Source organism: Plasmodium vivax, chromosome 12 (genome assembly GCF_000002415.2).
Source record: "Plasmodium vivax chromosome 12, whole genome shotgun sequence".
Classification (NCBI taxonomy): Eukaryota; Apicomplexa; class Aconoidasida; order Haemosporida; family Plasmodiidae; genus Plasmodium; species Plasmodium vivax.
In genome coordinates this window covers 1,882,052-1,894,938 of record NC_009917.1, presented here as the reverse complement: position 1 = coordinate 1,894,938, position 12,887 = coordinate 1,882,052, and the positions used below count along the sequence as shown (strand labels likewise).

The 12,887-nt window shown below is 43.1% G+C and overlaps 5 protein-coding genes across 5 annotated transcripts, besides 2 other annotated features; 3 read left to right on the top strand and 2 right to left on the bottom strand.

Moving 5' to 3' along the window:
- Window positions 1-626: 626 nt before the first annotated feature.
- Window positions 627-2,319, bottom strand: PVX_117470 (Bax inhibitor-1, putative; the record flags this gene model as incomplete). Its single annotated transcript, XM_001615739.1, has 4 exons — window positions 1,536-2,319; window positions 1,112-1,246; window positions 904-967; window positions 627-719 (listed from the first exon to the last, which is right to left on the bottom strand). The coding sequence occupies exons 1-4, from the start codon at window positions 1,982-1,984 to the stop codon at window positions 627-629; spliced, it is 741 nt and encodes a 246-aa protein (XP_001615789.1). The 5' UTR covers window positions 1,985-2,319.
- A 1,823-nt stretch (window positions 2,320-4,142) lies between these two features.
- Window positions 4,143-4,724, bottom strand: PVX_117465 (hypothetical protein, conserved; the record flags this gene model as incomplete). Its single annotated transcript, XM_001615738.1, has 1 exon — window positions 4,143-4,724. The coding sequence occupies one exon, from the start codon at window positions 4,722-4,724 to the stop codon at window positions 4,143-4,145; it is 582 nt and encodes a 193-aa protein (XP_001615788.1).
- Window positions 4,725-6,210: 1,486 nt separating this feature from the next.
- On the top strand, window positions 6,211-7,657 carry PVX_117460 (hypothetical protein; the record flags this gene model as incomplete). The annotated part of the gene is made up of 2 exons (XM_001615737.1): window positions 6,211-6,580; window positions 6,683-7,657. 2 exons carry the CDS (start codon window positions 6,211-6,213, stop codon window positions 6,925-6,927), a joined length of 615 nt encoding a protein of 204 aa, XP_001615787.1. The 3' UTR covers window positions 6,928-7,657.
- Window positions 7,658-8,385: 728 nt separating this feature from the next.
- Window positions 8,386-8,412: a microsatellite.
- Window positions 8,413-8,645: 233 nt separating this feature from the next.
- PVX_117455 (hypothetical protein, conserved) lies at window positions 8,646-9,569 on the top strand (the record flags this gene model as incomplete). Its single annotated transcript, XM_001615736.1, has 1 exon — window positions 8,646-9,569. One exon carries the CDS (start codon window positions 8,646-8,648, stop codon window positions 9,567-9,569), a length of 924 nt encoding a protein of 307 aa, XP_001615786.1.
- A 1,011-nt stretch (window positions 9,570-10,580) lies between these two features.
- Window positions 10,581-10,623: a microsatellite.
- Window positions 10,624-11,042: 419 nt separating this feature from the next.
- Window positions 11,043-12,821, top strand: PVX_117450 (kelch domain-containing protein; the record flags this gene model as incomplete). Its single annotated transcript, XM_001615735.1, has 1 exon — window positions 11,043-12,821. The coding sequence occupies one exon, from the start codon at window positions 11,043-11,045 to the stop codon at window positions 12,819-12,821; it is 1,779 nt and encodes a 592-aa protein (XP_001615785.1).
- Between the last annotated feature and the right edge of the window lie 66 nt (window positions 12,822-12,887).

Below are 12,887 nucleotides of genomic sequence, written 5' to 3'. Positions count from 1 at the left end.
CTTTTTCTCACCATTGCTGCGACGAAAGCCGTCCTCCCATACGCACCTTTGCGTGTATATGCCATCATTCGGTAATCCGACGAACACCACTTTTGAGAGAAACGCACCCGTGTGAGGAGTGTAGAAATTTTCTTTTTTTTTTCCCCCCCATTCTATTCACTCCAAAAGTGGAATAAAGCGAGATAACTTTTGATGGAGTCATTTCACCCCGCAGAGTTAGTACCCATAAAAAGGAACCACAGTTCGCAGAAAAGAAGCGTTCCTATTTTTTCTCTTTTTTTTCTCTTCTTTTCTTTTAATTAAACAACTCGTTCGGTAGTTATTTAATATATCAGTATACACAACAATGTAAAATTAAAAAAAAAAAAAAATTCAAATTATCATACAAATGTAACATTAAAAAAAAAAAAAAATCTTTTTTTTTTTTTCCTCATAAAAAAGGTGTACATACATACATATATATATATATATATATGTATTCATGTGCACACGCTGGTCGGCGCGCGGGCAGGTGCAGACACGGCGCCGTCCACCCCTCTGCTGAATCATTCACTTGTTCCAACCCATTGGAGAAGCTTAATTACAAGTACAAATGAAGTCCACAAGTGGGGAGGGGGGGGCACTATTTACTTCTTCTTTTTTTCCTCCTTCTGGCCAAGTATCCTCAACAAGTGCGTGAAGAGTCCCACCAAGTCGAGGTACAGACAAATGGAGTGCATCTGCGCGGGGAAGGCGAAGCAAAAATGAGCGGCGGTATAAAATGGGCAGCGGTCAAAAATGGGCAGTGGCTGAGGAACATTATGCACACCCAACTCGGCTGCACAATTCACACAGAAGTGGTCATCTCTGCCTTATGAATTTTTTTCTTTTTTTTTTTTTTTTTCCTATTTTTTAAATCATTACTATGTAATCTTTGTTCCCACGGCGAAAATCAAACAACGTTATTTGGGTGTCGAATAAGACGAATCTGCAATGGGGGGGGAAAAGAAAAAAAAAAAAAAAAAAAAAAATGGTTCACTCTGCTTATTGTGTGCTTTCTTACCAAAAGGTGCATATCGACCGGTACGCTTCTTAAACAACGCAGGCCCACTCTCCCCTCGAAGACGCTTACCCCATGTACATAAAGAATCCAACATACAACAAGGTGGCGTCAATATGTCTTGACCTTATAAAAAAATTCATAAACGAAATCAGCGCTACGTAGGAGCACACGGCGCATAATACCGTTCCGAGGAATAGGGAAATTCTGTATCGAAAAAAAAAAAAAAAAATGAGCGGTTGAAAAATGTGTCATATGGCACACAATGGGGAGGTCACTACGCGAAGTTTCGCAGCTGTGGGGATGAGCCCTTAACACATCAGCACAGAGAAGCATAGGGCATATACATGAAAAAGAATTCCCCATACATGGGGAGTTTAATACACAAAAAGGACCTATTGGCAAGGTATAGGACCCGCAAAAGGTGCATTTATAAGAGCGCTCATACGGGCAAAGCTCATATACACATTTGTGCTGATGCTCCTCTAGCGCCTACCTGTTTTTGGAAAATATGGCCGACAAGGAGAAGCACGAAAATATGGACAGGCTTCCAAAAAAGGCCAAGGGAAGGATGGACGGGTTCAGGTAATTAACGTACGCGATGTAGTCACTCATCAAAATTCCAATGGCAGACGATATGCCGGCAAAATAAAGTAACCTCTTCTTCGAGGCAGCAGGCAAGATGTTGCCGTAATGAGAATAACTGCATGATCCTGCCAAGGCAAAGGAACAAAACAAGCTAACCATGGACGCTATAAATCTCGGGATTTTCAAAAAATATATGTCAACATAGCAACTCAATGCAGTTAACATCGTTCCCACGGCGAGCAGACCGTATATTTTAATTAAATGTTTCCTCTCTTCATTTGTTAACGGTGAGAAGTTTAAAATGTTCGACAGCTTCAGCTCTTTCTGTCGCTTCCTAATCTGGTTGAGAAAATCCATCTTTAAAGGTTCATCAAAGGGGGGAGGAAAAAAAAAGGAAGAAAGCTGCGCTTAAATATATAGGATATACCGCTTTGCCGCACAAATGGGCTTCTTTATTCTGCACAATGGGAGATTTAACTTGAAAACAATCCCTTTGAATATATGCTAAATGATGCGTACTTTTTTTTTTTTTTCCGCAGTCTCTTTCGTAAAATATCTGAATTATCAAATGAACGAAAAGTTGATTTGCCGTTTTGTAAGTGCTCGCTTTTCTTTTTTTTTTACTTTTTAAGCGAAAAATTGTAAAGAAAAATATTTGCTAACATTTAATCACGTTTTGGGAAAAAAATCTCAAAAAAAATTGTGCACGGAGGGAGGAAGAAAAAAAAAAAAAAAAAAATTGCCAGCAAAGTAAATCGTACCAAAAATAATGCTTCCATTATTCCCATACAATTTTGTGCCGCATATTTATTTTGCGCATATGCCCGGCGAGCTTTCCCAACAGTTCGACCACTTGATGCGCAAAGGGAGGGGAATCATAAAGCGCGCAAAAATGCGTATAATGTTTTATGTATATAATTTAGCCCCCTTTTTTTCATACCATTTGGGGGGGAATTGCGTTTTATTGAATAACGCCAAAAAAGGAGGGTTACAAAATGGATTGCGTAATTTGCCCCCCAAAAAAAAAGCCATACTTTTTCACATGTACAGGAAATATTTTTTTTTTTTTTTCCATTTTTTTCTTCAATTTTTACCTGAACAGGTCAGACCATTTTTTATGCATACCCGTTCGATCCATTTGTGAATAAAAGGACTCACATAACTTTAACAGCTCCTAACGGATGGCTTTAAATGAATGCATTCTGCGGTTTTTATCGAATTCGAACGATACGATTTTGTCCTTTTAATGGCGCAAAGTGGGGACGCACTATTTTAAGCCGTTTTTTTAAACCGTTTTTTTAAACCGTTGTTTTGAGCCGCTGTTTGAATGTTTTTTTTTTTTTTGCCGTCCTTTAAAAGCTTGAATAGACACTTGTTAAGGAAAGAAAAGTTTGCACTTTTTTTTTTAAAAATGCGTAAAATTGCATAGCGGGTATTCCCTTTTAAGGCATACACGAGCGACTCTTACGGGAGAGACCCTTTCGAAGCGGCCGAGTTGTGAGTACCATTTATTCACCTTTGGTCCATTTGTGCAAAAGTAAGCGGCATGGGGGGATTGCGTCCACACCTTCAGCAGCTGCACAAATGTGGACACGCAGGTGTATACGTATACAGGTCTGATGGAGAAGATGAGCGCGCTGGGGATGAACTCTGTTCGCTCATTTTGCTCCCCTTTTCGGATGGGCCACTTTTAAGTGTTCCTGTTATAGGCCGAATTGGTCATTAACTCCGAGCGTGACATTTGCGTTATGCGTTTCTTCCCTTTGAACATTGTTTGATACGCTGCGCAGCTTGGCTCCACGCGACAGTCGCCTTTTTGGGTTAACTCGGCATGGAGGGATTATCGTGTCGAAAATCTTTTTTGTTATTTTTCTGTGGTCACTTTTAAGTGGGTTTATCATCGCTGGGCAATTTTGGTGCGTTCCTCGCGTGCTGACAAGCGCGCAGAGGTCGCTTCCACGGCTGCGAAAGGGGGGAGGCGTAGCCAAAGGGCAACTTCTTGTTTAAAGGGCAACTTCTTGTTTAAAGGACAACTTCTTATTTAAAGGACAACTTCTTATTTAAAGGACAACTTCTTATTTAAAGGACAACTTCTTATTTAAAGGACAACTTCTTATTTAAAGGACAACGGCGTGGCGCTGACTCACTTGCGTTAATTAAAAAAACAAAAAAAAAAGCAAAAGCAAAAGGAAAGGCCAAATCGGAAAAGAGTCAAAAACGTAAACTGAAACAAACACTATAACGTGCACACCCACATATGCCCCACGCATGGGCAAAACTGAATTGGTTAAAAAGGGCCACTCTGGACCTACGCACGTTAAAATAAATACGTGCAGCTAATCAGGGTGACAGCAAAACGGGGAACAATACCCCCAGTTGCAGATCGGTGAGTAGGCGCATCAAGTACCCCTAAAGGGGGAAGGCAAAGTCGGCCTGGAAGGGAACATGCAGAAGTACCTCTTCATGGGCGGTGCATCCCCTCCCCATCCGCCGCTCCTCTCCCGGGGGAGGCCCATCAGTAAGGCTGCATATGCGGTATGGTCCCATAGGAGTAGTAGTACGTCCCGTGCAGGCTTTTCTCAATGTCTTCCGCCCTCTGAAAGGAAAAAATGTTCCCCCCCACTTGCAAAATTCGGTAAAAACTCCAAACCAGTTGTATAACGAAGAAGGACATGATGAACATAAAAATATGAACAGTCATCTCAAGTATGCCATAATAAATGAGGTAATTAAAAATGATTTTCCTGTGCCAATCGAAATTGTCGTAGTACCACTGGATGCTATGCGACGTGCAGGTGTTGTAGAGGCATATTAAACACTCAATTGCTTCCACAACGTAATTTATCACCACCACATTATACGCTATGTAGGCTGTAAAGGCATTTTTGTGTGCAACTGAGATGAATATGAGTATCGAGCAAATGCAGTTCAAAATTGACATGACGATGAACAACGCTTCGTTGTAGTGCGACATATGTGTTAGCATCAGAATGGACATGAGTATCAGGAGTATGGCGTAAATAATAGTTGCTGTCCCTATGGAGAAACATAAAAACCTCTTCATGGTCCATCTTTTTATTCCCTGTGACCTGAACATTTTCTCGTCATACTTGGGGTTATGGTGTGCACTCACGGCTGCGCTGGGGAGCGTTCACAAGGTGAGGAGGCACAAGGGAGTGAGGAAGCACTATGGGGTGAGGAAGCACTATGGGGTGAGGAAGCACTATGGGGTGAGGAAGCACTAGGGGGGTGGTCGATTTTGCTTGATACTTTCATTGGTTGTTCTCTCAAGCGGGGGACACACTGGAAAGACACTGGATACACGCTGAAATCACACAGGGCAGATCTTCTGAGGGGGGGACGGTGGAACGAGGGCGCGATTTGCAAAAAAGTGCACACATATCTTTATGCAAATTTTGTACACCCACGTTTGTCCGCGGAAAGACGCCGGAAGCATTTCTCGGCAACTCGGTATTCCTGCAACGTAACTGTGTATGCAACTATATTCACAATTGAGCTGCCATTTTTTTTTTTTTTTCGGATAGGCAATACCTTTACATTTGCTTCTCCCTCCTTGGCGTCTTCCCCCCGTTGGTCCACGTGTGGGGAAACACCAACGGTTGTTACGCTATTGCTGTTCCAGCTGAGTGGGCAAATTCTATTTTGTTTGCTAAGAAACAGTCCTGTTGTGCGCGCCTAAACAAAGTTCACGCTGAAAAAAAAAGTCTGCCACGTGGCCGCACTGTCCATTTGCCTGCATTTTTTTTTTTCTTCACTTGACACGGCTAAGATTCGACTTCGCTTTGTGTGGCAAGGAAAAAAAAAGTCAGCCACCAGGGGAGCAGACGGGTGGAATGGGGGGAAGAAATGAAGCATATCGAGCGAAGGAACGGCCAGCCATTTCCTCCACTTGGCCGCGTTACAAATGACCTGTCTCACCTGTCCGTCCATAAAAAAAAAAAAAAAAAAAATCTGCTTTCAAGTGCAACGCTGTCCATTTGTTCGCAACTATTTTGCGAGGGGGAGGGGTGGAAAAAAAAGAGCGCTTCCTACATGCATATGTTCCCAAACACACTTCAGCAACTTGCTATGGAGAAAAAAAAAAAAAAAAAAATTCAACGAAAGTGCAACTTCGCGTGATACATGTAAATTTTTGTTATCGTTGAGCGACCGGTTTTGCTTTCCTGACGGTTAGGACAGCAACCCGTAGCGCAGGACAGCGGCGCGCGCAATTGTGGAACGCAGAAAATTAATATCACCACACGTTAGCTGTCCTTACAGCGGCAGCTCGAATGGCAGCAAAAGCGGTGAGTTTCCTTTTTGACCAAAGGACGTGCACACAACGTTGCTGTCACGCTTAATGAACGAACCATCCCCAGGTGAAAAGCGAAAAGGTTCACTTGCGGGGACTTTTCATTTTTAAGCAGCTTAAGAGTAGGCAAAAGATTTGCACTAATTTCTCCATACACATGAAAGAATAATCTGTTCGTCCATAAGTAAGGAAGCTAGCCAAGGCGCGCCTTCTCCACTCATCCTGACCCCCCAAACAAAGCTGCCATAAAAAAAATCCCCCTTTTTTCAAAATGGAAAGGGAAAAATTGCTGTACGAAAAAATATACCCCGCGATTAATGCACACAGATTTCACTTCAACCGATTATGCAGTGAAAAAAATATCAAATCGATTGTTGGCGAGAAGACATTAAAAGATAGCCACCATGTGGTCATACTTAGCAGTAACTTCCAGACGAAAAAAACAAAAGCAGAGGATAACCAAGGGAGGGCAGACATTCTCCACTTATCAGAAAAAGGAAAATTATTCGTTTCTTTTATTTTTCTGTGGAAAGAAAAAGAGTTGGAAGAGAGAGCTCACTGCTTAACGCAACTCTCCACAACTGCAGTTATTCAAACTTTAGATTTTTATCATATCAAATTTAACATAAACGGAGCGGAAGGTATGCCATCTGGGGATAAGCAACTTCGCGGCTGCTTCGTGGACGTCCATTTTGTGGAAAGAGAAACGCCAGTCTCCACCCCAATTTGCTCTTCCCCGTCAGGAGAACACCAATCAGTCTACATCGTGACGGACATAGAAATCGACGCAGATTTGCTACGGCCTCCGAATGCGCAAAAGGGGAATAGCGAATCTAGCACAACAAAGCACACACAGGGGGTAAGCTATCCTGCCACTACCCCACCGATGGTTGAAGGCGTTATTGAAAAACTGATAGAAAAATTCTGCGCCCTTATGAGTGAACTGCTCTCTGATGGGTGCTCAACTGTGCTGGAGTGTGCACAATGATCAGATGTAAGTCTACATGGCGAATAACAAGAGAAAGAAAAAAAGGGAAGGTTAGCATTAACATGTGGGGGTACGAGCTACGTGATTGCCCGAACGGCATATAAAACGGGTCTTCTACCATTTTGTTGTATCCAATTTGGTGATGCCGCTAAATGGGGGGTGACTAACCTGTGAGTTCCCTCGTGAACAGAACGGCAACGCTCTCCAGGACAGCCACGCCGATCACCGCGGCGTTAATGCAGATGGATCGGCTCGCCCAATTGGGGTGACATCCCTTTATGGTGGGCTCGCCAGGGGGAAAACCAACACTCCTCCACGCATGCGCAACTGCTCAATTCGCGTGTGTGCCTTAGTTGCGTACCTACGCAGCGCGCTCTCGTCCTTCTATCCCCTCCATTCGTCTGCCACTTCTCTCACCATTTTCGCATTTTGGCGGCCCCCTCTGTCCGCTGCCCCTCACACATGCGCCAACTGGCATGAGAGTGAACATCAGCAGGGAAAGCAAAGTGGCCGCTTTGTCACATGGATAAGCGGTCATACTGAAAAGCAACACCTTTCTACCAATTGGGGGACCTTAGCCAGCTTATAAACTTCCAAAGGGGATAAAGTGCGCAAATAAGCTAATACAGTAGCAACCACGGACACGCGTTCGCTTCGTTTTATTTTTTCTGCCTGACTGGCAAACATCACTTGCGCCACGTGAATTTTACGCAACGAAGGTGAAGCTGTCAAAAAAAAAAACAAACAAACAAGCAAACATTTTGCGCCTTTTTCAGTTTGAAATAATTTTAAAGAATATGCGAAACGGGTGATTTAAACACCCACATGTGGTAGAAACCTCTTTATGCATTTTTTTTCAACAAAAAAGGGCTGAATTTTGCGTGCTTATTTCGTTTAATTCGTTTTACCCGATTTATGCCCCCCAAAGTAGCAGCATGCATGATGCATAAGTTTTCTCTTCATTATTAACTATTTTGTGTGCAGTGCAGCAAAAAAAAAAAAAAAAAAAATATTTTTGCCACTTCTGATGCTTCGCCTCGAAGCACAAAATAATAACATCATTTTTTAAACTTCATGGCAGCACAGTATATTGTGCGTAAATTCAGCATATTGTACATATATACATTTTGGCGCCTCTGTACAGGCCAGGCTTCACTTAACTTACGCGTCAAATGCCCTCAATGTGAATAAAAAAATAAATTAAAAGCGCGCAAAATTTGCAATTATGCAATCTTTGCGAAAAAGTCGAACAGGAAAAGCGAGCCAGCATTTTTGCGAAAAAGTGACTGCTCCCTTGATTCTTAATTTTTTCAATTTTTAAGTTTAAATTTTGCCCTTTGACAGTTGGCGTGCGCGCGGCGGTTGAGGCCAAACCGCGTCGCATATGTAAGCGTGTTTACATGCCTACATATGCGCTGGCAAATCCGCATGTTGCTTCTCCACCGCGGGGTAGCGTAGAGTAACTCGGCGGGCTGCCTCGTGAGACGCAACAAATAATGTGCGCAGTCCACCGCAGCATGTGTTTACCTGTCCCGCTTGACATTCCCCACTTTGGCAAATAACTTCTTATCGCCATCATAATCACCCCATTTTGCTAACCCCATTTATGATAAAATCGCCTGACCACCTCGCTGAAAAAAAAAAAAAAAAGCTAGCCAAAATAATATATGGGCCATTACACAGAAAACGATTTTTACCTGAACAAGTCAGCATCTCCCATGGGGGATGCAGAAAATAATGAAAATGACAAAAAATGTTTATGGGTCCCCGATGAGGAGGTGACGAATTGCTACAGCTGCAATGCCTTTTTTAACGTAAGGGTAAGAAAACACCATTGCAGAGCGTGTGGAAATGTATTTTGTTCCAACTGTTCAGACAATAAGATAAAAATTAGCGAATACAGCTATGCAGAGAAAGTTCGAGTGTGTGACAGGTGTTTTATGGAGAGGTCTTCTCCCCAAACGTTGCTGCTGCAAGAAGATTTAGGAGCGAGGAAACAAATCAATCAAGATTTGAAGAAAGCGCTAAGTGAAAAAATGGCCATCGTAGAGAGATTTAAAACTTTCCTACTCGAGTTTGACAGCGAAATTTTAAACAATAGTGACCATGCAGATGGCTCGAATGATGTCATGTCCCTGTTGAAGAGGGGAGAAAAAGGATTGAAAGACCTGAACGACAAAATAAGGAATTATGACTCCATTATTGAAAATCAGAAAAAGGAATTAGAACATTTAAAAAGGGAAAAGGAACAAAAAACAGAACTTAACAAAATTTTGCACTTAAGAAATCATGAGATTCAACAGAAAAATATGAACATTAAAAATCTTGTTAAGGAAAAAAACGAACTGACTTTAGTGAAGGAAGAATCGGAAGGCATTATCCATTCGTATAAGAAACAGGTGGAGAAACTAATTATCAGGTGTAACCAACTTGAATTAGAGAAGAAGAGGAAAAACTACACCGACCAGTCTAGCAATTATTCCTTTACCAATAGCAGCTCTCAGTCCTACATGATGAATTCTTATAGGTTGCCTCAGAACGAGATGAGCGTATCGTACACTGTTGCGCAGGGGCCCTCGGATGACCCGGAGGAGGAAAACTGCTGCAACTACTGCCAGAGGAGGGTTTGCTCGATTATGTGAGCTTGGAGCGCGGGTTTTTCAGTGTACATGTCGATGAGGGGCCCATCCACATGTATGCCCACGCTAGGCTGCACGAGAGGAGCGCTGGTATGTATCTCCCGCCTTTTTTTTTTTTTTTTGGTCTGTATACTTCGCTGTGCTGTGTCCCGTATGCAAAAGGGCAGTTTTAGCTGTTTATATATTTTTTTTTTCTCTATTTTTTCCCCACCTGGGTACACTTAACCACCCGCGCGCTTGTGCAAGAAGCCCCCGCGCGCACCTTGTCCCATTTGATTCCTGTGTACTACGCTTGAATACTTTTAATTAAATCTGTTCCATACGCCTGAATACTTTTAATTAAATCTGTTCCATATGTTTGTTTGCGTTTTGATACCCCCTCCATAATTAACCCACTAACTTTTAATTTGTACCATACGTCACCTTCCCCCTCAATTATGTACATTTGTGTGAAACCCTACACCGGCGTTTTTTTTTCGAGCCATTTTAAGAGTTTTCCTTGTACAGTTTCTGCTACCGTTTTATTTTCACTTTATTTTATTTTCCTTTATTTTTTTGTTAACATATCAGCCCATTTGGCTTGTCACTTTTTTTTAAAATAAAATTGGATCCGCTTAATTTCGCGCATGAGTCGATATGGCACAATTTTTTTTTTTTTTTTTCTCCTAGCATCTTTCGTATTTTCCCATTTTGACCAACTCGCTTGTTTGTTTTTATTCTTCCCCCTACTGGTTGTACAATTTTTTAATTTTTACAAGGTAAAGACAACGAGGGGGAATTTTTTTTTTTCCTTCATGGAGGAGAGAGCAAAGCGGAAGTGCACGTATGAGTAAGCATGCTGGTCCACCCCCTGCAGTTGCAGCTCTTTTCCATTTGGTGGCAGCATTTTTGAGGGAAAAAATAAACCAGCAGGCGCTGTCGGTGCTGCGAAATAGGCAACCTTCTCGAACTCAGCATATTTGCAAAATTGCAAATGAGCAAAATAGCAGTGCGAGGAAACACAACAGAAGGGAGAAAAAAAAAATATAAATTTTCCACTTACCCAACCGCGTGACATTTTAAAAAGGAGCACCCCTTTCGCAGTGATTGCCACTTTGTTATTGCCACTCAGGTCGCTGTTCGCGCGCACGTGGCACCTCCCCTGGTTGCAGGTGGGGGGTATAAAGCGCATTTGTCTCGTGAGACTCCCCCCATAGGGGTTGCTTTCCTTTGTGTAGGCCTCCCTGTGTGAACCACCAGTTGGTGTTAGGGCCTCCCCATTGCGGCTTCTGTTTGGGGCTACCGCTTCTGATTAGCCGCCCCGAGGTAGCGTATCCTATGATGAGTCTCCCCCCGGGGAAAGCCAACCCGAGGGGCAAAGAAGCCCCGCCGAGCGCCTGCCCAAGCATCCGCTCAGGTAAAAACGGAGGTAGTAAAGTGCTGACGTGGAACAAATTGAATGGATCGCCAAACAGGGCAAAGACAAATTATAAGAAGATGGAAGAAGGCAATTCAGCTCACGCAGGTGGGGCAGCAGCACAAAATGTAGGCTACTGGAATGAGGAGAAAAATGTATGCCTGCCCAGACGTACCGGAGCCGCTTCCGTATTGTATAAAAACCACATATACCTATTTGGGGGGTACAAATCTGAAAAGAGGCTAAACGATTTTTACAAATATAACATTGCAGAAAATGAGTGGATCAAAATCGAGTCCCTAAATGGGCCATCGAAGAGGGAAAATAACCCCTCCTTTTTATTTAAAGATAAAATGTATATACTAGGAGGATACCAAGGAAACGAAATATGGCTGAATGATTTTTATGTATACGATTTGAGGAGAGAGAAGTGGCAAGTGGTTAATGTGAAGAAGGAGAGCATGAGGTTTGCCCCCCCTTCCTTATTTGGATTCGCCCTAGCTGTGGATGAACTCAAAGGGGTGCTCTACCTATTTGGAGGATACGACGGAAAATCGGTGCATAACAAAATGTATGCCTTCAACTTGGAGGAAGAAAAATGGATTCAGACGAAGCAGAGTGGAGAGATACCCAGTCCCCGATCCTGTGCCATAGGGCACATCTCCGACGGGTATTTCTACGTTTTCGGGGGGTACAACGGGGAGTACGGTTTGAACATTTTCTACCAGTACCATTTGGAGACGGGCATTTGGACGGAGATGAAGTATAACATGCTGCAGGGGGGGGCGGCAAATGAAGCGGTAGAAGCGGTAGAAGCGGCGGAGGAGGCAGATGCCGCGGAAGAAAACCAAGTCGATGAGACCCACCTCTTCGGAGAGTCACCACTGGGCAGAATTTCACAGAGGAGAAAAAACCAAAGGCAGGCATCCCCCCACGATAGAGCAATCCCCGTGGCGAGATACTTCATGGGGTCATTTATACACAATAAATGTATATACATTTTGGGAGGGTACAACGGCCTAAGGTGTGAAAGGCTAAACGATTTATATAAATTTGACCTGCACAAAAGAATCTGGTATAAAATACACACCCGTAATAATTTCACCAACAGGAGCAGCATGAATACCCATTTTTATAAAAACGTCATTTACTGCATAGCAGGATTTGATGGGAAAAATTCCCTCAGCGATGTGTACGCTTTGAAATTGGAGGAGGTCCACATCGAGCCGTCTTCCCTCATCGAATACTACCGAATGATGGTTAACAATTACAGGTACGCAGATGTCATTTTTTTGGTGCAGAATAAGTACATTTATGGCTGTTCTTCCATTATGCTTTCCAGGTGCCCAGGCTTTAAGGCGCTCCTCCATTTGGGGACTTCCTCCGTGGGGTCACCAAGTGAAATACCCCTCGGAGAAGGGCAACAGCACTACACGGGGAGGGACTTCTCACCAGAGAGCGACGGAACAGAAAAAGGAGAGAAAATAAAAAACCTCAGAGTCATCCCAATTCATGATATGGATCACGACATCTTCCTAATAATTGTAAATTACCTCTACACAGATGAACTCTCCATGCTTTACTCCCTGGACACCTACATGCACATCGTCTTGGCCGCCTACCGATACAGCATCTTCAGACTCATGCAGCTCTGTGAGCGAGCCATCAGCCACCATATAAACGAGGCGAACGTTATGGACATCCTCATTTTGAGCTACCGAATTTGTTGCAAGCAGCTATGCACAGCTTGCATCGATTTTATTATTAACAATAAACTGTTGGACGAGGCGAAGATTAACCGGCTTACGTTGGAGCCCTACTTGCTGGGCGAGATTTACAAAAAGTGGATCTTCAACTGAGTTGGGAGCGATCCTATGCTCTTTTTTGTTTTTCACTCCACGGGGGGAACCTCACCAGGGCTACTG